Raw genomic sequence first — 25,247 nt, 5'->3', positions numbered from 1 at the left:
AAGTCTTGTGATTGCGGCAAATTTGGTTTATTATTTATTTTCTTGGGCAAATGTTGCAACTGTAATGTTGACAGAAGCAGAGCCTCAATTCTAAAGGTGTATTTAAAGGGCACTTGCTCAGTGATTCACAACTTCCTCTGCTTTAGACCCAACAAATAACTGTATGGTCACACATCCTCATTACCATATGGGGAACTGGTGATATTCTATCTTTATCTGTTTGAATGTCAATGTTGTTTTACATAAGACACCATGACAGGTTTCAAAGTAGTGTTCCACCTCTGTAGAATGTTTTATTTATAACAATTAATGTTAACTGCACTATTTTTAAGTACTCTTGAGTGCTGATGTTGCCAATGTGGACGATTTGTCTTTATAATATTTCTGGACAATATAAAAACTGCTAATACTAAACATGATAGGATAGGTCAAACTTAAATGAAATGCAATGATCTATCTGCTCCTTAGTATTTAAGGAGCAGATAAACCATGTTCCAGAACAGGACCAGCTGGACCCAGTAGGATTGGTGAAGTGGGCTGAGGACTACTGGACAAGCGCTGTTGTTTTGGTCACAAAAGTCAAACAGACGGGAGCGTTATGAATAAGGAAATGAGACGTTGGCAGTGTGGCGTTACTTTGGCTGACTTTAACGCCTTGTTTTCAGCAGCTTGAAAGAGTGTGAGATTACTCCAAGTTAATTCAGCCTAAACCTAACTGTGCCAGAAAAGACAGGAAACACCACAAACAGAAAAAAACACACCTGAAACATCACCATCCAACAAACAGAATACTGTCATCGACACTCTCCCCAGTAATTAGACACATCCCTGGTAAAAAAAAAGAAGAAGAAACAACCCTGAACATGCTGTTGCCAAGACATGGTGCTGTTAGGTAACCTCAAAATTTAGGGATTTCATTTAATAAACGTAGCTGAACCGAGACATAAGCTTGCTGTTTATTAACATTTCACACTCTAGGAATTAACGATTAATACTCACGAGATTGTTTATTCTTGAATCTATGATAATTTGAAGACACGCTGCTCATATATTACATAATCAACTCAGGTTCTGAATGTTAAGCTTAAGCTTTCAGCTCTATGTCATGGCACCCACTTCACTGTTCTAAACTAGGCTTCCACAGTGAGATATGTTACTCACGCTCAAAACACAGGGGTTATGCACATAACCTAGTTTTCCCATGTTCTTTCTGCACTTCATCCCTAAGAGGAAAACTCAACAAGAGGTATATTGCTCCAAAGCCAAAGTAGTGTATGAGATTCTATATACGACACGATAAATGGAGCGTCTTTATGAATGCTTGAATGACTTTCAGTGGACACTTTTGTATATAGGGCTGCATACACGTACCATTGTATGATAGCTTTAGCATACATGTGGACCAAATAATAGTATGGTGCACTGTATGATTGCGAGGAGGGCTGCCACTCATCTCACTTCTTTAGCAAAATATATACTTTTATCATAACTGCAGCTCTAGTGCTGATACACATGATGTTAGCATCCAAAGACACTATATACTCCAAAAGGGATGTGACTGTGCCTTTTAGTTCATTGTGCACGGATCGATTCACACCAGCAAAGAACAGAGAACTAAATGTCTTTTTAGCATGTCTAATATGGTCCTATGGGTCCTATAATAGAGAACAACACTGAAATAGGTTGGATCTAAAGAGTTAACACACACATAGAACTTCCATTACATCCTAGGTGCCAAAATAATCCATACCGTCTTGATTAAAGCCCTCAAATTAACAGCCCACCCACCACTTTTGCCCGATTAATAGAGGGATTTATCTGTAATGGAAAAAACGGGACAAATTTCTGCCAACCTATGATAAATCCAGATCATCCTGCAACTTGCTCCACAGCATCTGAAGTTCACTTTGTCAAGTCTTTTCAAAAAGCTTGTATATCTTCAGACTCTCATTTGCAGTTTTCCCACATCTGAGGCCAAGCCAAAGCCGCGGAGGATACGCTTGCTTTTCCTGTTTACTCGAACTCATTCACTTTAGAGGTGAGATTGTGTCTCATCAGCCTGGGCTGTCAGCTCGGCTCTGTCAACAGCATCATGACACTGACCACTGATGTACAGTAGTTGATGCCGCCTCAGATACTCAATCCCTGAGAGCAGCCTGAAGCCAATTCTCACCTCTGGTTTCTTGCAGCCTCCCGCAGCTTATTCCTGTCACACTGTGTGGTGTTGTAGGTCTAAGAACAAAGACCCAGTACTCACTGTAGCTCTGACAGTTAGTGATTACTTTCTTAATAGCAGAGCATGTGGAGAGCTACTGTCAGTTTCTTGCATTTATTTATTCCCACTGCTTTTTTATGATGTACTCTTGGGTAAAAGCACATTTCCAGCATAGTTTAGACTATGTCAAATGTCAGTATATGGCATTAAAAGGTTTAATAATGATTCATGTTTATTATTGATTACATCAATTGTTAACATTGTGTGTTGTTGTCGCTATGACTATGATTCTACTCCGTACACAGTCTGGCAAACATGCAAATCTGTGTCAATACATCAAGTTCATTTTGTGACTTTTTTTAAAACTCTCACCTGCGAGTGGCGCTAGATGAAATGTTGGTGGATCACCAAGATCAAATTTCATAAAAAAGTTATTATTTATTAAGTATTACAACTCAGATTTTGGTCTGAACCAAAGTGGTGGCGTGACAAATAGACAGCGTCATCCCTCGAGCCAGTCTACTAGCGTGGCTAAAAAGTCGTGTTGAAAATAAAAAGTGTTCATGGAATAAACTTGACTCTACAAACCTGGGCAAACCTAAGACGCTGCAATCTTTCATATCAGTGTAATTTTCACACTGATGATTCATTGAGCGGTGGAAAGCACCGAGTCACGCATGAGAAGAGTCCATTACAGAGTTACACCATTTGTCGATTTTTATTATCAAAGAAATCTTAGCCTGCTCAGGCAGTGGTATTTATGGGCAGTAAAAAAAATGCACAGTTGGGACAAAATCCTCTACTAGTTTCAACTTATTAAAGTATTGCAAACTCAATTCCTGTATTAGAATGTCAGGTTGATAAAGATGCAGTGCACTGGTCATTTGTCGAGGGCTGATCAGTGTTGAGAGAAGAGTTGGTGGTGTTGATCTGCGGTGTTGCTTCACCAGATAGGAACAGTAAAAAATCTTGTTCTGGTGCTATGACTTTTGAAGATTCTTTTCTTTCTCAAAATCCATGAAAGAAAACTGATTTCAGATCTTTTCCCAGCAATATCCGGACTCGCATTCACTCTGGAAACTAGCACAACAAGTCTTTTACTGTTGGCACCTGCAAAGCTTTTCTGGAACAAATGTCAAACAGCCATCTTGGATGAATTTCTTTTCCCTCTCATCCATTTTAGCTGCTGAAATCCCCTCAGTCAGTGATCTTGCAGATCCTCTTTTCTTACCTTTAAGCCACCTCAAAAACCATTGTTTGAGTGCATAATGGCTGTCTATGGGCCTTTTCACTGCGGCCTATTGTGAACAGCAGGTCACCAGCACTTTCATTACAGTATGTACAATGCAAATGACAGGGGACTGAATGGCGGTGGACGTTTGAAACGGGAGGGGAGAAGGAGGGGGTAGGGGGCGCATGCTGCCATAAACCGTCCCGAAGCGTCTCCTGACTGTGAGGGGAGAAGCAGCAGACACCTGGCGCACTTCCCAGAGTCTTTCATCTCGGGGTTGGGAGCCATCCTCTCCACCAACGGGCCCTTTCAGCAAACAGCAGGATATGCCAGCGACACAATACATCGCACAGTCTAAGTCTCACACTATCCTGGCACTGCATGTCGCTTATAATCTGCAATCAAGTGATAACACGCTGTCCCGCAACCTCCACAAAGAAGGTTTATTGCTTAGTCACAAAGAGGTACATGTTCATCAAATGCAATTCAACCGGCCCCAAAAAAAGCATACAAAAAATAAACCAACTTCAAGCCGATTTATGCATCAGCAGTTTCATTATGCAGCTACTAAATTAGGCTCCGGGGGGGGGGGGGGGGAATTAGCTTGCACTAATAACAGAGATTGAGTGTTATTAAAACTTACTCCCACTCGGAGCAAGACTCAAAGAAGTAGGGAAGGGCTCTTAGCTCTGCTCCCGTTCAATGCAATTGTGTGTCATTGTGTGTGGAGGCCTGCGGGAACACCGTTATCATCCCAGTTATCTGCTTTTATAATTGCCCTCCTGCTCACTACGAAAAAAAGGCAACTGTGGATTATGATTGAGGTGAAATGAAAGGGCGAAAGTAGCCTAACAATGCTGGGATATGAAAAAGTGCGTTCTAGAGAGTGGATGTTTGTGAAAGTCACTTTAGTAGGCATGTACGTGAAGAAAACTTTAGTAACAAGTCAATGGGAAAATTGTGTGATACTCGTTTTTCTACAGTACCGTAGGTACTGAAGGTTCATTGATCTAATAACTGATTAATCATTTTAGTTTAACATATTAACATATACCTATTGACTGTCAACCTGCAACACCAAACAGGATGATGTAACAACCTCACACCATAGAGCAAAACAAAGAGCAAGAATTGTGGTTGACTGTGTCTGCTACGGAAGAGGACATCTTTAAAAAACACCTCTGTGACCTTTAATCTACCACAGCCTAAGTGACAGTAGCTGGCTTGTCTATCAACTGACACACACTCTGACAGTAGCTTAATTACAAGCAACAACACGCACGGTCTGCCACAAAGGGCCTGACAGGTCTGTGGCAGGTCAGTAATATTAGCACCTTTATCTAATCATTTAGATTCAGAGAGTGCACTCATGGAGCAAACAACCTGTCACTGATGCCAAAAACAAGCAGGATCCCTTTCTGACTCGAGACAATACATGGAGGTTGAGTGAAAACCACCAATTATTAGGGACAATGACGAGGCAATGAGGCAGGGTGGGTGGATTCAAGATTACCGGCTTGATCTGAACACATTTACCCATGTGTGCATCTCTTTAACTCTCTGCTTCTTCTTTTCAAGCCAGAGCATCTATGGCTTCATATGGTGCTGTTGTTTGCTAGATATGTGACGGATGAAATATTATTATTTAATACTGTTGAATAATGAGAAACTGAGTGAGACTAAAGCAGTCTACAGCAGTTACTTGAATTAAAACAACAATGACAACATTTCAAACACTGCCTTTGACGTGCCTGCTGAGATCCTACAGCTAGGACTCAGGGTGGGAGACATATTCGAGGGGGAGGAGGAGGAGTTTGTTTCTGTTTAAGAGGCTGGGAAATAAAGGTTTTAGTGAATATTATGTTTTCAAATGATTATTTTTTCAAATTATTTTTTTTATTTTAATGGGTGGAGCCTACAGAAACATAATAGTAATAAGGGTCTGACATTCATTGAAAGTAGAATACATTTTTTCAATTTAATCCTAAAAATGGATTTAATTTTTGGAACAACAGGTTAGACTCTTGTTTTGGAATGACCATCATTATAAGCATGTTCAAGTGTGACTGTATTACTGTATATAAGTCAGTGACTCACCAAAGTTTTCTCAGGCTCCTGCTGGGAATCAGAAGAGGACTCCATGGTCGTGTTAAACCAGAGTCAGGCCTGTCAGCGCCGCTCTGACAGCTGCATATCTGTCGGGAGAAGGGAGAAGCAACGTGTTATCACAAGAGGACAATATTACAACTCATTTGTTCTTATATGCATCTTTCATAGTTTTTATTTTCATTTCATTCAATTATATTTATGTTAAAAGTTTACAATGTGTTGAAAATGAAATCCTCAAAGCCTTGCAATTGTTTTCACAGCAGATATTTTTTGCCTAGAAAAGCACTGAATTTTTCAAACTGCCCTTTCACCTCATGTGGGATGGGAGGCTCGAAAGATTGGACTCCAATCCAACGTCGTGCCTACTCATCTATCACATTTCAGAACAAAACAGTTCGCACAGAGGCACAACGAAGGATTTCGCTCGTTTCTGCCACAGCAAAGATGACAAAAACAGAAACCTGTTCACTATCCCCCACTTCCTTTTACCACCCTGGCAAAGGTGTTTTAGCTCCAGGGCTTTAATAAACAACCCTGTTTCAGGTGGGAAGCAGTGGAGAACGGAGGATCAGCCAGTGTCAGCTCCATTCCCAACAGAGTCCTGAAAAATTCATACTTTAATATCTCTTTTTGTCTCTGCCGTCAGCTTCGTTTTTTTTTTTTACAAATTTGAAAAAAAATCCCTCAAGCTGTTAGTAGGATATTGCATTCATAGGAATAGGAATGATGGATGGATAGAAGGATGGACAGATGGACAAATGGATTTACATATGGATGGACAGATGGAAAAATGGATTTGCATATAGAAGGATTGATGGACATATAAATTGATGGATGGATGGATGGATGGATGGATGGATGGATGGATGGATGGATGGATGGATGGATGGATGAAACACATATTTACTATTGAGTATATTTACTCATCTGTCAGATCAAAAGTTCACGTGGGCATGAAAAGAATCTACAAGAAAATAGACAGAATTTCTGATGCACACTGAGACTCGCCAGTTAGTCAACAGTCTGTCAGCAGCTATACTGGAACAAAACAAAATAAAACCGAAGGCCAAATACAACCAAGAGACTTACAATAAAATGACCTGACCAACCTGCAATCCAAAAGCGAAAAGGTGGCCCCAAGACCAGGGATAGAAACTCAAATGAGGCACACAAAAGGCAACATGTGCATCTGCTGGTATCAGCTGCCCCACCTATGCATCTGTTCACCACCTCATATGAACAGACCCAGCACTCATTACCTATAGTTCCTTTGCTTCTATTTGGCCACTGCAACTGCACACAACAAAATACAGCCTCAACCCCACTATCTGCCACAGGAATACAACTCTCAGCTAAGGCCTCAACACAAGTTCACGATCAAGTGAGACCATCTGTTAATTACACTCGATGCTAAAGGAGGTTATTTTTGCGTAGAGCAGCTGCGAACCAACACATCACTGTCCTAAAAACACTTTCAAGATTAGGGCAGACAGCCACTTATGCTGATTGCTGTTTTGTGTGGATATTACAATGGTATAAACGGTGTGGCCCCACCTGAGACGATACCTGATCAACCTATTGGAGGCTGCGGGACCCAGGAGGCCACATGAGAATGAAGTAGTATTATGACCCGAGGTGACCAAGGATTATTAGAAGAAAAATACCTCACTGCATAACAGGCATATACACTTATGAGATAAAACCTTATGATCAGCTCAGGCAGTGACCAGCTACGCAGGCCCATTAGCAGCAGGGTGTGATGCACTGTGTTAAGACACATTCCTCTAATAGCCGTTAACCTTTCTTTCGACTTGTGCCACAGTAGCTCTTCTCTCAAGTGTTTTGGAGTTACACTGAAAATTAAAAATGACGGGGCTATGTTTATTAACTTTTCAGCGATATATTTCACAAACTAATTAACAACTTACCATGAAGACCACTTGACACTGTGATGCATATTCTGCTTCATGTGTTATAGACCATGCTGAGAGTATTTTGAACTACGGAATCTGTGCAGGTCCTGCAGGACAAACTATGTGATGACACATTTCTAAATACACAAAAACACAACTTGCATAGCATGTATTGTGAAATATTGTTTCCACCAATTTAAGGCCCAGGTCAACATATGCAAGCTAGACTGGCACTCAGTGGAGTACTTCTACCAAGGTCCCAGCAGTCCTCTTATGAAACCACATTTAAATGCACCAGAACACACCATTTTTATTTGGTACCAACCAATAAAAGCCTCAACTCCGTGGCATCAAGTAAAAGGCTTTGGATTTAGAAAAAAGCAAGTAGGCTTAGTCACCCTGTCCTGGAGAAATAAAGGTTGAAATTAGATTATTTAATTTATCCCTGCTTGCTTTTATTCACTGTGCAGGGACCAGTAATTTGATCATAAGAAAGAGCAATCTCATTTAAAGTCAATCCGAGCGCTGAAACAGTGCCATAAATGCCTCAAAGCCTGTTTCAACCTCAAAGCATCAAATCCAGAGATTCGTTGTAAAAGAAACGGGGGTATAAGGGATTCAGGTTATTTTAGGAAATAAGAGAAGGATGAGAATTGTATTGTACAGAGAACCATCACAGAGAAATAAGGTGTAAATCAAATGTTGTCTTATATAACAGTTCTGCAAAAAAATCGAATCTCGAATGTTTTTAATGGAACTATAGAGGCACTGATTCAACTGTATGATCATTCTGGAGGATGTAGGTCGTGCTGCTGTCCGACTGTATCACATTATACAGAGGTGTTACTTTAATTAAGGCTAGCTAACCTCAACACAAACTGCACATTAAAACTGTCAAGAAGCCAAGATTTATTACTGTAAGATCAGACTGCATTCGTTTTAGACTGATGTGCCTCGCAAACTGCCAACTGAATGAATAATTCAATATAGTTTCCACAAAAGAGTTGTGGAAACCGTGGAAACCACGAGTATGTGGTATATTTGCATTAGCATTTATGGTATGTGTATGCAGCTCTTGCCAATATTAGCTCCCTTGAGAGGTGCCAAGAAGCTATTAGAGGACAGGTTGCAGGAAGGAAGCAGTTTTAGGAGACTCTTCAGGGACAAATAGTGCCTCCTATCAGACAGAGGACATGCAGACATCCTGACAGTGAGATGATCGCCAGCCCCCCCCCCCAACTCATCAGTCATTCTACTAATGTAACACTCCAGTGCTCCAATGGCCTCTTGTCTCCAGCCAACAGACACACTTCATCTTGCCTCAACACTCAAGGACCCGACACGCCGAAGACAGATGCTTTCCACTCTTTCTCAAAACCAGCTTTAGCAATCAGACCATGACTCAGCCAGAAACAGCGGCCAAGCGGCTGAGGTGGGAAAATAACCGACACATCAAGACTTGCAACATTATGGCATTTTTTTTCTATAGTGTGTGCTGCAGCAATGACGATTGAATTTCCTACTAGGACACATGAAATACTTGATCTTATCTCTGAGCCTACAGTAAGATATTTGCCATTGACTGACATTGTTGGCATTTGGTTGACACACTAATCTATAGAAGCCGTACAACATATGCATTCAGTTCCACTACCACTTCTATATTTATGACAAAATTTACATTAACCTTTCAGCTGCCCTCTATTCGCAGCTAATCTTAGGAAAATATACCATTATTCTAATTTAAATGGCATATCTCAATGACTACAGGATGGATTACCATTTAATTTGGTGTTGACATTCATCTTCCCCACAAGATGAAATCTAATCACCTCGGTGATCCCTTTAATCACTTTTGCTCTATTACCCATAGTAGCACAAACTAATACTCAGGTATGACCAATTGCGTGCACAAGTAATTACAAACCCCAATTGACTCAGCTGTCCTTGTGTTAAGAACTAATTAGGAAATGTTAACAAGCTGGCAACCTACACTAACACGGTTCAATGGTTACATTATACCTGCAACACATCAATGTCAACATCGTCTTTATGAGTATTAGAATGCTGATGTTTGTGGCACAAAGCACTGCTGTATCCGGGTAACCGGAGCTGCAAAGCTGTGCCTGTTAATCTTGTCCTTTTAATGTCTGAATATTATGGCACACTTTAGGTTTCTTTTGTATTTGTAACAAACTGTAATAATAAGTGTGTTGGAGTTTTCATTACATAAACAAAGGATGAGCCAGTGACAGACACAGAAGATGGCACATCATGATCTGTTTTAGTCCTGCCAAAACAGTCTCTGACCTGAGTGCTGTGACTCATTGCCAAAGATAGAGGGCAAACGCACAGGGAATCCTAAACTTGTGGCTTGGCAGTGGCCCCAAAACAAAGCCGGAAACACTGGCTTAAGGGTTTTTCCACTGAGCCAAATGATAACAGGGAACCTCTGAGTAATATTTCGCTTAAAAGAGATCCAACAGAATGATACGTGTTTTCATTTGAGTCATTGATTTCCACTGTAGTGCAAGAGTATAAATTACAGGGTATATGAACATGCATCATTGGCTGTATCTGTAATAAATCACAAAATCACTGGAAAACACAACCTCTGACTCAAGGGTTATTTAAGCCAAACCCTGCCCCTTTGGATGTTCTATTTTAAAGTAATCACTGTTTACCTTGTTTTCTTCTTTAATAGTATTTTAGAAAGATATAGTTGACACAAACCTTTTTATCTGTGGTTATGAATTTGACTTGATTGCCTTCCAGAGGAATTATAGTCCAATTACACTCCTCATTATGATGGCAAATTGCTGTGATTATGCTTACAATACAAATATCATAAAATATAATGCATGTAGACTAAGTTAAAGCGGGGTGGTTTGCCAAAACAAACAGGTCTGAAGATTATAAAAGCATTTTAGAAAATGCTGGTTTGGATAGCTTGTCACTATTGTTTTTTCCCCAATCTGCTGCAGTAAACACTATGATTCTGATTGTTTTCAGATTAACAGTGGAGCCCTGCTCAAGGGCAGGTAGGGACAGCAATCATTTCAGGACCCTAAGCTGATTGTAGAGATGTTACTATCTGCTCTCAAAAGGGGGAAGCAGCGCTCTGAAAGCCTGACAGGAAGAACTATCGTGGCCCATCAATGCTGAGTGTTTTGAAAATGATTACCACGCACAGAGCTACAATGCTAAATCACAGACAACGGCAAAATATGGGATCGTTCTGGTCACGGACATTTTCCCCACTTCGGCAATATGATTCAAAAACCTAACCACTGCAAAGGCAATTCGCAATTTTAATATTTCTGTCGAAATATTCAATATCTCTCTCATCACCACTCCTCGAGACGACTGCCAGCCACTCTGATAATGCTGTGCAAGGCCTCTACTTCGCCTCCACCTCTGCTCAGTGTTGATGAAAGTTTCAAGATAATGTCCACCAAGAACCTCTCAGGACAAAAGTTTTTTGTTTTCATTGTAAAAGGAAAAGATGTGCTGCTAAATGATTGTTTTTGCCAGAGGCAGCAATGGTTTGTAGAGACGTTATGGGCTAAGAGTATTGAGTTAAATCTAAATTAGATAAAAGTGATCTTGTATACATGCTGAAATCCTGTTTGTTTGAATTTGGCTTTTCAAAATATGATGTCCAAACCCATGAACAATCCTTATATCACCTGTGTTTGCTAATAAATTGCCGGGTGTCAGGTTCGTTGACACTCAGGCAACACAGACGCCTGAATCTTCAGCCTCAGGCTAAGTTTCAACAAGTCTCATTCAGATGACAGACGAGCACTAGGATGTGAACTTGATGAACTATGGGGAAAAGGGCAGGTGAGATACTATGACTAAACAAGAGTCTAAAGCTATATGCTAGTGGCATGTGGGGTTGTAATTGGTGACAGTGATGCTGGGAGAGAAAAGCTCATTTCAGCATGTTTACTTGCTTATAGTGACAATATTAAATGCTGATTTTCAGCAGGTTTAACAATGTCTTTATCTACGTTTAGCTGGTGGACATTTGATACTGAATTACATTATAATTATATTAACATCCACATAATTATGTGACAGTCCATCCAGTAGTTATTAGGACAGTCTGAACAAAAATGGTGGAGACCAAGAAGTGCCCCCTAAAGCCCGCCACTTGCAGAGAGAGCACAGTTTCATAGATAGTAACAGTATGTTAAAAATAAAGTAGTTTTTCCATTGACTATTGAGTGCTAAAGTATCCAAAGTTTAAGTGAAAAAGCCGGTACAGCCTGGCAGAGGAGGTCTTTATACTCTATCACCTCCAGCAGGATGGCTGGATTGCACATTGGTCTTACGCCATGGTACTGTTAGTTCCACCTCTTCTTTTTAATTTGTTTTGTCATTGTTGCTGATAAGGCCCTTGTGTCATCAGTAACCCTAGTCATGTGGTAGGAGCTGGATGATGCAGCGCAGTCATATGTCAGCAGCATGACTACTCAGCCCCGGGGAGGGCCAGTGCTCATTGTGCTGCTGCTAGAGGTGTAGAGCTGCTGACCTGGACTAACTGCATCCTGCCAGTGAGGAAGTGCAGGGATCAGGCTGAGCTTCTATCAATTAATACTAAAATCTTTGAACATGAAATCTTTTTTTCCCCAGGTGTTCCATGGATGGGTGGAGGGCAGATGTTTCAGTGGAGGAGTTGGAGCAATAAGCAAACTGTAGGAGGTCCAGTGTGGAGGAGAGCCTGGACTTAATGTGCAACAGGATGAGCCTCGCAAAGCACTTTATGATGACAGATGTGTGCTGGGCCCGTAATCACTCAGACAACATACGGAAGACTTCTTAGATACCCAGATGATGGTGCTTAACTTGATGCATGTGGGGATGAATGTTTGGGCCAGAGAGGATTGAGGATGTGTTGGCATAGCCTGGGATTTAGTAAAGTTCTTCTGCTGTCAACGGGGTCAACCCGGACAGGGTCTTGTTGACAGACACATGCCTGGTGGTGAACCTGGTGATGCAGTCCCATTATTTAACTTCTGAAATCTGTGCCCTGAAGCTGTCCAGCACATCTGGATGGGAGGCATCCCTGCCACAAGTCTATGTTGGGGCTTTGTAGTCCGTGATGGCCTGGATGCCCTTCAACGAGCGCTCTGTGTGCCTCCTGTCAGCATAGTGGCTGTTGCTTCTCTCTCTGCATAATTCAATTCCTTCTGTGATGCCACGTGACAGGTCCGTTCTTGCTGATTTCAGGGCTGCCTTCGTTTTCCCATGTCTGAATTCAGCATCTCAGATCCTCAGTACCACCCAAACCTCTGCTGTCAGTTAATAGCGTCTGGTTTGACCTTGAGCTGACGATTTTAATGACTGTGACATCATCAATATGCTTCCTAATGTCAGCTGTCACAGTCTCTGTGTACTTCTCCAGATCAACAGGCTCGTTATAAGGAGCCGACTCTTTGAACATGCTCAGTGCTTGCAGTCCTAAGAGAGTTATATTGCTGTCATCACCTCGCCACTTTAAGAACATTAATAAGGACATGTGGAGCTCTGAAATCTACTGACCATCAGTTTTTACAGTTAAAGTTTGCTGTAGACCCAAATCAAACACACATCCACACTCTTTGGGGATAAACGGTTGATGGTCAGTGTTTTAATAAGTGCTCGCATTGCGAAAGAGAAGGGGGCAGGTGAATAAAAAGTTGCCTGGTCCACTGTAATCTTCTGCCTGTCCCAGTTTGGTGCTGTGCTCAGGGGAAGACGTCTTTAAACAGAATTAATCCATGTAGGTCAGGCAGAGATGAATATTAATCAACCACGAAAGTAGAGGAGGAGGATTGCCTGGCTAGACCAAAGAGATCCCGCACTGTTTTCCAGAATAGTAATCACTTTTCACCCCGTGACAAGAGTAGTATAAATGTATAGAAATTATACTGTACATGTAGTAATACAGCTCAAATACAGAAAATAGCATAAATGGTCAGTGTAAGGAGACGGTGCTGTTAAGAACATATCACCTCCTGTCTGCAGGAGTGTGTGTGTGTGTGTGTGTGTGTGTGTGTGTGTGTGTGTGTGTGTGTGTGTGTGTGTGTGTGTGTGTGTGTGTGTGTGTGTGTGTGTGTGTGTGCGCACAAACTGATAATCACATGTATTTAGTTATTAATCGATGATGTCGGATCATGACTCCGGATCGTTTCGGTCACTTTAACACTGATGTCCTGACTCTGTGCATCACATTACGTTACATGTGTCTCTTAAACTCTAGAGCGACTCAAACAAACACATAAAGTAAGCATCAGTCCTGTACGTGTCCTAATAACTTGTGATCAGTGATGGTGTTTATTGTTAAAGTGTAAAGTGAGCACAGGTCAGAGGGGGAGTGAGGAGGAAGCAGACTCCGACAGGAGACTCAGTAAAGGACGACCGGACCTTTAATGAGCGTCTGTCCTGATCCTGAAGCAGCACTGGTTATAATTATGAAGCGGCAGGACATCGCTAAAACAATGAACGTATGATTGATTTTGTTCTGTCTCTGCATCGATGCAGAGTCGTCCACGTCCACCATTATTATTATTTATCAGAAATAATCTCTGTCCACAAAATACTAGGGACAGTAATGGCTAAAAGTAAGAGCAGCTATTACTTTGCTTGAACAGACAACAAGGTGGAACTGTTACAGTGAGGGTTAACTAAGGGTTAATTCGATATTCATGTTGCATTCACCACTAGTAGTCAAGTCGTGACTCATTAGAACCAATTAGGAGGCAAACACAAGTGTCTGCAAAATCATTTCTAAACGTTTCTGTTGATCTTGACACAAACACAGTCCCAGATTTTTCAAAAACAGGGCCAGTAGTGCTTTCAACAGTCTCCAGAGTGGTGACCCTGACGCTATGTAGCAAAATATTTTTCTGAAATAACTATTGTAGATGTAGCGTAAAACTCAGCCTGCAAGGGTACACAGACATTACTATACAAATAAATGGCATGCTGCCACACATCATGCCACAATTTGATTACCGCCTCATAGCAATCCAATGTCATTCTTTCAGTATCACCTCATGTGCAACATTAACTCCAGTGAAGTCACTTTCCATGACCTTGCCACAACACAACATGTTGCACACAAACAAACGGAGTACTTCTCAACAAGAGATCATACACATATCCAGATTCAGGATTATATAATGAGTGTCTTATTGGTTCCCCATATTTAATCAAGGCTCCTGTCATGCTTTAATACCATCTCTGATAGCTAAAAGAAAAATATCCAGCATGATATTGACTCTTTTTAGAATATCCCTCTTTAATGTTGGAAGAAGGCATGTGAAGCACTGCCAGCAAAATTAAAACACTTTCAAATTCGACAAGGTGACTCGGCGCTCACTGAAATCTATTTATCAGACATGTGGATGGGAATGTTGATGAGGAGGAGGAGGGTGAGAACTTCAGTGGTGTCAAGGAGACTATGGTGACCTCAGATCACTGAACCCCCTTGTCGGGAGAAGCCCTGCACTGAAACTGTTGGCTCATAATGAACTGCACAAAACCATTACTGCCACAGAAATAGAGAGGAAAATCACAGAGACAACAAAGCTCCAGCTCCACTACAGAGCGGCACACTGGAAATGTGTATGACGCACACAGCCCGAGATGAATAATATGTCAGTTTGTGTGTGAGATACCTCTTACATAACACGAAACGGAGAAAAAGATGTAAAGCGGATCAAGTCTACAGGTGCAATCGTTCACACTTTACATTTGAAAGAATTTGCAGATATCATAAGGAAGTTAAGAGCTCAAAGGTCACGGCAGCAGGCGGTAGTCCTGTGACCCAAGAATGACCTTTAAAGAAAAATGGCACATGGGGAACACAGGCTCATAGACATCACGTCAACATGAGCGGTGCTGTCAGCAGCTTTACCAAAAATGAATCACCTTCTCATGCAGGCTGGGATTTCGACACAGACTGTCTGAACAGCCGTGGGGGGGGGATCCGGACACATTATCAGCCTGTTTTGTGATGTGGCCCCAATATATTAGCATCTGTTACCCAAACGGAGCTTTCCAACACGCACAGAAACCACGAACACACCAAAAAAGAAGCCACAAAAGTGACATTATTACACAAAGGATCATTACGTCTGTCCAGATCGAGTGAATTTACACTGGAACCCATAAAACACAGAGGCACGGAGGGCACCGGACAGATGCAGCAGGCACGCAGGGAAGAGGGTGAATCAAGGACCTACCTCATGTAGCTCGGGCAGCAGAAAGCACCATTACATTCACAACACAGCCTCTGAGAGAGGAAAAGAGAGATAAATAGAGAAAGAGAGACAGAGAGAGAGAGAGAGAGAGAGAGAGAGAGGGAGCGAGACGTAGAGATGACATCACCATATTTTTCTCCCTCCTCCTCGTAAATGTAAGCTGGCGCTGCAGGGCTGCCGATGTGAGCGGCGGAGCGGCTGTAAGAGCTGGCTCACTGTGTGCAACGACATGAGTACGCTCTCCATATAAGCCTTTCCTCCAATACTAATGTGACCCCAATGTGTTAGCGTCTATGGCTCCAACAGTGCCAAACAAACAGACACCCACACTATTTTAACAAGCACACACACGATTTAAACACCTGATGTAACTGAGGGACTGATATGATTCCTCTCAGTGAAATCACTTGTTTCATTATAAATTTTTAAAAAGTCTCTGCCGGTGGTGATGGTCACCTGCTATGAGCTTCAGCCATGGTGTCCTTATAAGAGAAGAGTTATCTCTCTTATCAGGCTAGACGCTACAGTTACTCACTAACTTCATGAAAAGATCCAAAAGAAGTGATTTAACATTAATGTTGCTTTCACCGCTGCAGCTCTTAGTGAGTACATGTTAATGGTTAACCAGTGTATCACTGCCTGTATTTACTGTTGTTTGTGCATATGGAGAAATCATTTGAGTATTTTTCCTGAATATTTAAAAATACGAATTACAGTAGTAAATAGTAAACCTACTAACCAATTTTTATGGAGGGTTTTTTTCCCTGGACATTTAAAAACAATAGTAAACACTCCCCTTGGTGGATTGTGTTGCAACCTAATAGGGAAAGAGGTGCTTTGATTTTCACTGTTTTTCACTGCTTCTCCTTAATAACTCGAAAACAAATTATTTGGAGTCTGAGCTTCTGTAAAAATAGTAAAGTGCCCATTCTAAACCAGCCTCTTTTAGAATGGCCCGTTTGCTTGGTAATGCTGGTTGCACCTTTCTTTCTGGAACCTTAGAAGTGACCTGCAGTAATTGAAGTGAAAAGACCGGCTGCTGGACTCAGTCCACAGAACCATGAAAAAAGAGCCGTTCACCTGTTTATTCAAAGCTCAATGAATGCGCCTGTTGATGTGAACGGCCTGTTAACAGGATCGTCACATCCACTTACATTAATGAGTCCCAGGCACTGCTATTACAGAGCGCTGGTCGTCTATTTATTCAAATTTTATTAATTGAACGAACAGATTGGACTGGAGTTAGTGTGGGAGACAGTGTTACTAGTGATCTGCAATGTTGGTGTACACACTGATTATATACAGTCACATGCCAAGAGGCTTTTCTTTTTTTAGTGACATAAACCCAATTTTATGCACGGGTGATATAGTGACCACATTCATTAAAAAAAACTAAAATTTGTAAAATTATTATTATTACTTAGGCAGACACAATTATTAAGTGCTGCGGAGTCACATCACAGAGTAGCAGAGAGAAGATTACATAACAAGAGGAGAGTTGAGCGACTTGGTGTCAAAGGGGAAAGCAAAGATTTAGCCAGAATACCAATTGTCAACCTGATAACATTACTGAGGCAATCTGCAAACTTGTGTGTACTGAGGGTGGCAGCATCTGGAGGTAATACCTCTACTCTGCACGCACACCTACAAGTGCACCACTAGATTGAAATCCAATGTTAAAGATCAAAGTCAGTGCTCTGCAGATACTAAGTCGACACTATTTCCCTTAAAATGTCCTGTGTCATTGATAGCAGCAGTGTTGTCACAAGTGTAATACCCAGTGGGATAATCTCTACGCCTTGTCGTCCATAGAGTGGATGAAGGATTTTTAAGGAGACGGGGCTACATCTCACATTTAAAAAAAGCAAATCAATCTTTTTATTTACCACTCACACACAAACAACATCCTGAGCTCACTGTCAAAACGATTTTTTTGTCTCATAACATCCGAATGATTCCTCCCTATCTTTTTCCTTATGTCCTGTTTCTACACCAATCGTCTTTATTGTGGTGCAGCACAGCAGGGCCACAGAGAGTAATCCGGTTCTGACTCTGTTCCAGGGGTTGTTTGTAATTCTTAGAGATCGCACTTGAAGATTACTCTTTTGTGGCAATAAGAGCAGACAGATGTTACTTTTGAAAGAATTCTGTGTGAGTGTGTGTGAGACGAGAGGACTCGTAACACTGCATTTGTTTTGAGATTTTAGGACCAAAAGTGTAAGCTATCTTTTCCTGAAGCAGTCTGTTCGCTTGACTGACCGTGTCTCTGCAATTTAAGTTTTGTGTGCGTGTGTGTGCATGCATCAGTGCGCGTGTACTGGTCCAGCTGCAGGGGGAACATGCTGTTGCACCCAGCACCCAGCTGCGAGTTTGCTCCTGAGGGAAGAACAGGCAGGTGAGGGCTGACGGTGGTGTGTAAGAAAATGCTGGGACAGGCTTCTACAGGACGCACTGTATCCAAATGCCCGACAAATACAATATATGTGTCTACACACACACACACACACACAAATACACACACAATAAGCACACACCATATCATAGCAATGTATAACCGTGAGCGTTTTGAAAAAGACATTTAATAAACCATGGCGTCAGTGAAGCCAGCAGGCAAGAAGCTCAAATCACAGCACATGACAATGAATTTGAAGGATGATTTTTATCAAAGAACCACATAGCATTCTGTGTGAATCATGTGTTCATAGCAAATGTAGCCCTTCACCATTTTTTGCCACCATGATTTTTCTATGAATTATTAAGCCTGAACACCTCCATGACCTTAAGTCTCTACTGGTTTTGGAGTTGTTTCCCTAACAACCTCACCCCAAATAACCATCTATTCACTAAAATTCCTCAAACATAACATGGCGTCTTTAATATTCCAGACATTCATTGATCAATGGGAAAGCAATTTCGATATAATCTCCTCATGAAAACCAATTCCATCTCACTCTCCCTCATTATCTCTCCACAGATAGGTGCATCGTATTAAACTCTATTGTTTGGGGCTTTAATCCAGTAGTGAAGCATCAGCCTGCATCGGAAATGAATCAACTTTTACACTGACAATCAATTCATTGTTCCGAGTCATTATGTAAGAAATGTTCCTCAAATTGGTTCCAGCTGCTCAAATTAGTAGTTAATATTGGTTTTATTTCTTATATAAGGGTAAAGTGAATATTCTTTTGGGGCTGTTGGTCGGACAAAACGAGAGACTGTAAGAAGTCACCTGCCTACATTTTTCAGTGTATAACAGTTTCAGTCCCTCCTGTGGTTCAGCATCAAAAATTCAAGCTAAACTATCTCCCTCGCCACTTTCGAGATCTGACAAAGTGCAAATTAGCTTTTGTGAAAGGTGAAGAATGCAAGGCTATGTGAGGATATTACACCACTGCATTGAAAGGTCATCTTTAAAGAGGATTAATGACAATGAAAAACGGTTAATAATGTGTTGCGTGGAGTCAATTTTGCAGCGAGTGTGGCACCCAATTACTAGGTTCCGCTAGAGGTTACAGTGAATTGGAGGGACAGACACAGCCAAAGGCTTGATTCTCCCACAATACCTCAGAGTTAAAATTGAACAAAGACGCCTGTCACTCCACAAATAACTGCAATTATCAGCCCAAAGAGCCGGAGTCAAGCCTGCTCACACAGATAGCTTATCTACACAGTGATAAAACAGAGGCCGAAGGAATTTTGAGATAACAATTTTGATAAGGGAGATGAAAGTCAAACTTACAGAAACAGGACATCTCAAAAGGAAAGTTTTCTTGATTCATGTTCAGCCATGAGATCCAGGTAAGGTATTTTATGATCTTCTCTCTTAAATGATCTTTATTTGCCATAATAGCATTGCCCGTGTCACAGGGGATCTAGAAGACATACTGTACGTTCCTGGAGCTAAAAGGCAATCTAGTCAGTCAGCTTCTTTCTTCCTGGCTGGTCTGTCATGGTTGGCTCAAATCATGTCCCTTTTCCCTCAGGCACCTGCTCAGCCTGAAGGAACTTCAGCCGACAGTACACAGAGATGCAGCTGAAATGAAAACCTGCCAAAAGCTGAAAGCTGCTACAGTTTTGTAGACAGTAATATTGATCTGGTACGGTATGACACTGCATCCTGGACACTACACACTCTGAGCAGCATCACCATCCCACTATACCAAACAGGCTCATCAAAAGCTATGAATTGTGCAGCTGGGCACAGGACTCAGGAGTCTGACCGAATGAATTAGGACGCGTATCTGAGCATGTGATGTCAATATGTTATATACTATCTTCAACATGGAGGCAGGAAATGTCCCCACAAAGAGGAGGCACCACTACCATCATCTTCCTTCAATTTACCATCAATAGGGGATTAGGATAAAAATAGAAAATGGTCCTGACTTTTTAACCTCTGAAAGCCGAGGACAATTCTCACACTTTTCATTTCGAAAAAACTTGAGGCTTCATCCTGATTTGTACATTTCAGTTTTAAACACTTTTCGAGCCTTTAAAAAAGAGGCACTGGAAAAGCAATGTCGCAGTCAACTGCTTTTGCTTCCTGATAGTTTTTTTTAAAGTGACAATACCACTACCAGCGATAACAAGCAAAGCGTTGCTAACACTTGCTGTCATTAACAGTTCCACCTCGTCATCTGTCCAGGGAAATAGATCTCTGCTCTTTCTTTACACCACTGCTGTTCCTCGTTCATAGCATTTTCTGGAACTAAGCAACCAACTGCAGAGTAGACTATCTACTTCCTGTTTACACAGGCATGCACATGACGATTATATTTGAACGGCCTTGTGATACGTGTAGTCAGATGTGTTAGTATGGACAAAGATCACTTCTGACATGGAGCGTAATCACTTGGAGAGGGAGAGGGATTGTGTGTTAACAGTAAAATCTATTTGTATGGATGTAGCCCACGTTCTAAGGGCTGCCTGAGATGCATAATATTTAAATCCTGTTTTAAAAAACTGGGATAAAGAAGATGGGAATACAACTACTAACTGAATGCAACTTTAAAATCATTCTTCACAATCTAAAATAGCTGGTCCTGCATTTCTGACCAAACATCCCTGTGAGATAGTTTTACTTTTTGTTTACTGTATCTGTATAGTCTTCCTTCCTTCAGGAACATATTTGCAGCCACTAGAAATGAGACACCTTAAAAAAAAAAATGTCTCATGTAAAAAAAAACATGATTCACTGGTAACCAATTGAGTCACCTGTCTATTGTGTTTTTCCTGTGACTCATCTGGAATGTCTTCAATACAGTTCAAGGTGTGGTCAAGGTATTGAGATAAATTACAGTCCCACACCATGTGCTGAGACCGGCTTAACTTGCGTCTGACGTTTATTACTCATCTCCTGAGTTCAGACACAGTGATTACTACAGAGTCAGATATGCATAATCAATTATGGATGGCAAAGAAGACTCCTGTCTAATAATCATTAAACCAAAGTGTAAAGGAAAAGACACTTTTGCAGGGATCAGTATTATTATTCTATCACATTTAAAAGAGTGGAATTAGGATACAGATACAGTATGTCTCTCAAATCTTTAGTGATAACAGGGATGTGTACCTCAAGGACCTCACCACAAAAGATACAAATATTTATACGTGGTATTATATTGCAATATGATGCACCATACAATATATCGCAATATAATACAACACAATACAGTTTGCGATATATAGCAATACTCTACATATTTTTTAACGAAAGTGTGAAAGGACCTAAAATACTACTTGTTGTGTACTACCTTGATAGTATATGTGCATCACATAATATTGATAACTCCGCCAACAAATTGTGCAAATAGTACTTGCCTTTCTAATTTATTAGGACAAACATTTGCATTGCAAAGTGTCACTAAACACTGAACAAATTGAACTGAAATTCACTTGCCATACACATTCAAAAATAAAGGGCATATTGCACTGCAATAATCATCTGTACCAATATGTTTGCACAGCCCTAACTGACCATAAATCATTTTTGTTTTAATAAGCTGACTGTCTTGTATTAGATTTTGGTAAGAATGTTCCCGATGATTCAAAATCAAGTGGTTCACAGGGTCTTGATTCTCCATAAGGTTTTGCTGCTAAACTTTGACAAAATTGTGTAATCAAGTACAGAGCAAATCCAATTGTATTTTGCCACTGGCAGATGTGGAGATTATGACAGCAATCATTTCACTGTTGCCTGGTCAAAAAGTTAAATTTAATTTTGTGTCTCAACTCGGGGGCATCCAGCAGTGTTTTGTTATTGGAGGCAGCCCACCTGTGTAGCTTTGAAACCAGCGGATCTTTCAGTGATGCAGGGGGAAGCAGCAGCTCAGGTGGGCAGTAATATGATTCCCCCCGCCTGTGAGGAAATGCACCCGGGGCCCGACGAGCGTGGACACTGAAGTTAATGGGCTGAGACACTCATAAAAGGGCCTGGTGCACCCACGCTCCTTCATCAAATGAGCAAATGCCGCTCAGCAGCGGGCCTGGTGCAAGGCTGACACAAGGAACCACGCTTAACCAAACGCTGTCATCGCGGGAGACAGGTGCAAATTAAAGGCATGTTTGTTCAGTTTTGTTTGATGTAGCACGGCCAGCAGCAGTCGAGCTCCTCTGAACAATGAAGGCCGAGACTATTAAACGAAAGCTGCACAGTAATACGGTTTCATTGGCATTAAAGCAGCTGCTTTTATTGCTAAGCCTTGGCTAACCCTCTCAGAGGCGGCAACAAAAGCCGATGAGCTACACACCACGGCAAAGTGCTTCAAAATGTAACCCGATTTGTTTGCCACTCCTGGACACGAGAAAGTAGAGTCAACTCTATCACTTGGAGCGCATCTGGCATTTGTGAGAGCAAATGCGTCCAATCAGCCAAACCACAGCCAGTGGCCTGAGTGTCCCGGCTGGGAAGATTAGCCTGCACTGATGCACTGGCCTTGGCATTTCAATAGCTCCATGAGTAGCACAGCGTTTGTTATGGCTCCAGATAAGTGTTTCAGTCTGGAGGGAGAGCGAGAGGGACTTATAACTCACTTGATGGGTGAACATTTGTTCAGTGCAGGAACTCAACTTGTGGGGGTTGTTATATTGTTTCATAATGTGGCTGCTGTGAAGCCCTTCAAGAACTGGAACTGTGATTAAGTCCTCTGCTAACTGATGTGAATGACAATGTTTATCTCATTACAATGCTACCTGTAAAGGCGTGGGATATGTAATAACTATTACAATAATTGTATTTATTGCAATTACTATTATTATAACTTCTGGTTATGTTTTTACCCGCATCTTGTTTGCTTGTGTGTTAAAAATCGAGATGATTTAGTTTTATTGGGGGGGGGGGGGGGGGGTAGGTTTTTTTCAGCTGCTGTACAATCAGAAATAAGGCTAGAAACATGTAACTACCACCGATGTGTAAGGAAGAAAATGTGGATTTAGTTGAGAATCAAAAGTTTAATGAACCTTCAATAGTTTTAGAACCATGTCTAAACAAACATGACAGATTAGGGACTATGAACCCTGGAGGACTGGGTTAGAGCATCTCCAAAACAGCTGATATTGTGCGGTGTTGCCAATCCAGGTATGAGGTGGTTAGTATCAAATGGTAAGAAAATGTAATAACATTATTATTGTAACCAAATCTATTACGGTTATTATTATTATAATCATAGTATTGATAAAAATGTGGTGAAAGGCTGAGAACGTGACAATAGCCTCTTGAAAACTTGGCTGTGACGCAATATTCCTGACTGAACAGATTCAATCCAAGTGCACTTTCCAGTGTATGTCATTTTGCAATTGTGGAAAACAGACAAGTTGCTGCGGGTCAGTCATTTGCTCCCAGTTGAAGAAGAAACCAATCTTTGTCTAACCGAGTAATTCATTTTTTACTGTAAATGCAAGACTCCACGAGGAAGGTTCCTTAATATCTGCAACAATGGAACATTTCAATTTTCTGAATCAGCTGGAATGATTCAAACAAATATTGACCAAGAATGTTTCAGTTTCAGCTCATCAATAGCAGCCTGCTTTGCATGTAAACAGTTTCTGTGGGAAGCTGAGCACAATCTTCATATCATGAAAGGAATCTGATGTAGCATAATGAAGCCAGGGATAATGAAAACATGGATACCACATTCCAGTCTCGTTTTTAATACACACCTAATTGACCTAATGCAGAGTAGGAGAGAAATATTTCTCCTGCTCTGCAGACACGACCTTGTTCAATGGCTGATGTAGAAATAAACAGCCTCTCTCTCCCACGAGTTAGTGGGAGCTAGCTTGGCACTTTGCATAATTAATCAGCTTCATTAATACAACTGTGCATCTCAAGGTAAATCTTCCATAAACGCCCCATTTTCCATGGTCACGGGTCTCGATAAATGCCAATAGGTGATAGGTATACCAATTTTCTTCTGCAAACAAAACATTTGCAATAATTAAATGTCAAACGGGTACTCAACATTCATGTTTAAAAGCAGTGAAAGTGCTTCTGTAATGAGCCATTTGAGCTATGCATCAGAATCTGACCTAAAATAAATAATAAAACCTATTTAAGAAGAGCAGAGACCACGTGACATGGCATCACAATGCAGTGTATACGTTACATTACATTACATATAATTTAGCTGACGCTTTTATCCAAAGCGACTTGCCCAAGGACACTTCGGCATGGGCTGGGATTCAAGATGCCGACCTTCTGGTTGGAGGACAACCACACTACCCCTCAGCCACAGCCGCCCTTTATAAAACTATTGTATTTAGACTGCAAATTATACAAATTATTGAATCAATCAGGTGATCAGAAGAGTAATCGGTTTTGGACAAACCATTCATTTTTTTCAGTCATTTTTTCAAGCTTTTACAGCCTCTAATCTTAAATTATTTTGTGCGGTTCTCTGTTATAAACTGATTACTTTTCCAACCTTCCAGCTAGTGTCCAAGTGCTACTGCAACGTTGCTACACTGTCTGGCTAATGTCCAACACGAGAAATAACCATGCAAACCTAAATTGGAACTCAAAGCCCTTTTCCCTGTGCTGATAAAGGCAGAGCAATCTCGGAGCCCATCGGCTACACAGTCCCACTTAGCAACGTGATACACGAGAATGGAGCTGGAGTTGAGAGACATCTACGACCAGATTTATACACAAAGAGAAACATTTGGACTAATCTCTATTAACAGCAATCTGCTTATGAATGCAGATACATTTCGAAGACAACAGCTGATGCATTTCGGTCAATGTGTTCCACCTCTTTTACTCTCCATATCGACTGTTTAACTGCAGGCAACCAAAGCCTGCTAAAGCGTGATTGGTCAAACTAGAAAAGGAAACCAGAAGGCTGCTGCACCCACAATCTTGTCCCTCGCCTAGAATCTGCATATTCACATGCATAGAGATTAAAGGCAGAGTAAAACTCCAGTTGCATTAATGAGTGGACAGGTTTGGTTATTCATTGATCCAGCAAAAATAATGGCATCTGAGGTTCAGTGTTATTCTTCCTTTATATCACTCCCTGACGTCGCCT

The 25,247-nt window shown here is 41.2% G+C and overlaps 1 protein-coding gene across 8 annotated transcripts in view; it reads right to left on the bottom strand.

Moving 5' to 3' along the window:
• osbpl8 (oxysterol binding protein-like 8) overlaps nt 1–25,247 on the bottom strand; it is an 81,871-nt gene that overhangs the window by 54,338 nt on the left and 2,286 nt on the right. For 6 of the 8 annotated variants that reach the window (XM_034578262.1, XM_034578265.1, XM_034578264.1 and 3 more), the window contains one exon: nt 5,544–5,641. In XM_034578262.1, the coding sequence (XP_034434153.1) occupies nt 5,544–5,588 (45 nt within the window). In that variant the 5' untranslated portion in view covers nt 5,589–5,641. Of the gene's footprint in view, nt 1–5,543; nt 5,642–15,705; nt 15,845–25,247 lie in introns of those variants that run through there. The other 2 variants (XM_034578263.1, XM_034578267.1) reach the window with 2 other exon arrangements.

This window comes from Hippoglossus hippoglossus, chromosome 23 (genome assembly GCF_009819705.1).
Source record: "Hippoglossus hippoglossus isolate fHipHip1 chromosome 23, fHipHip1.pri, whole genome shotgun sequence".
Classification (NCBI taxonomy): domain Eukaryota; kingdom Metazoa; phylum Chordata; class Actinopteri; order Pleuronectiformes; family Pleuronectidae; genus Hippoglossus; species Hippoglossus hippoglossus.
The sequence above is the reverse complement of the archived record's forward strand: the minus strand, read 5'-3'. Positions and strand labels throughout refer to the sequence as shown.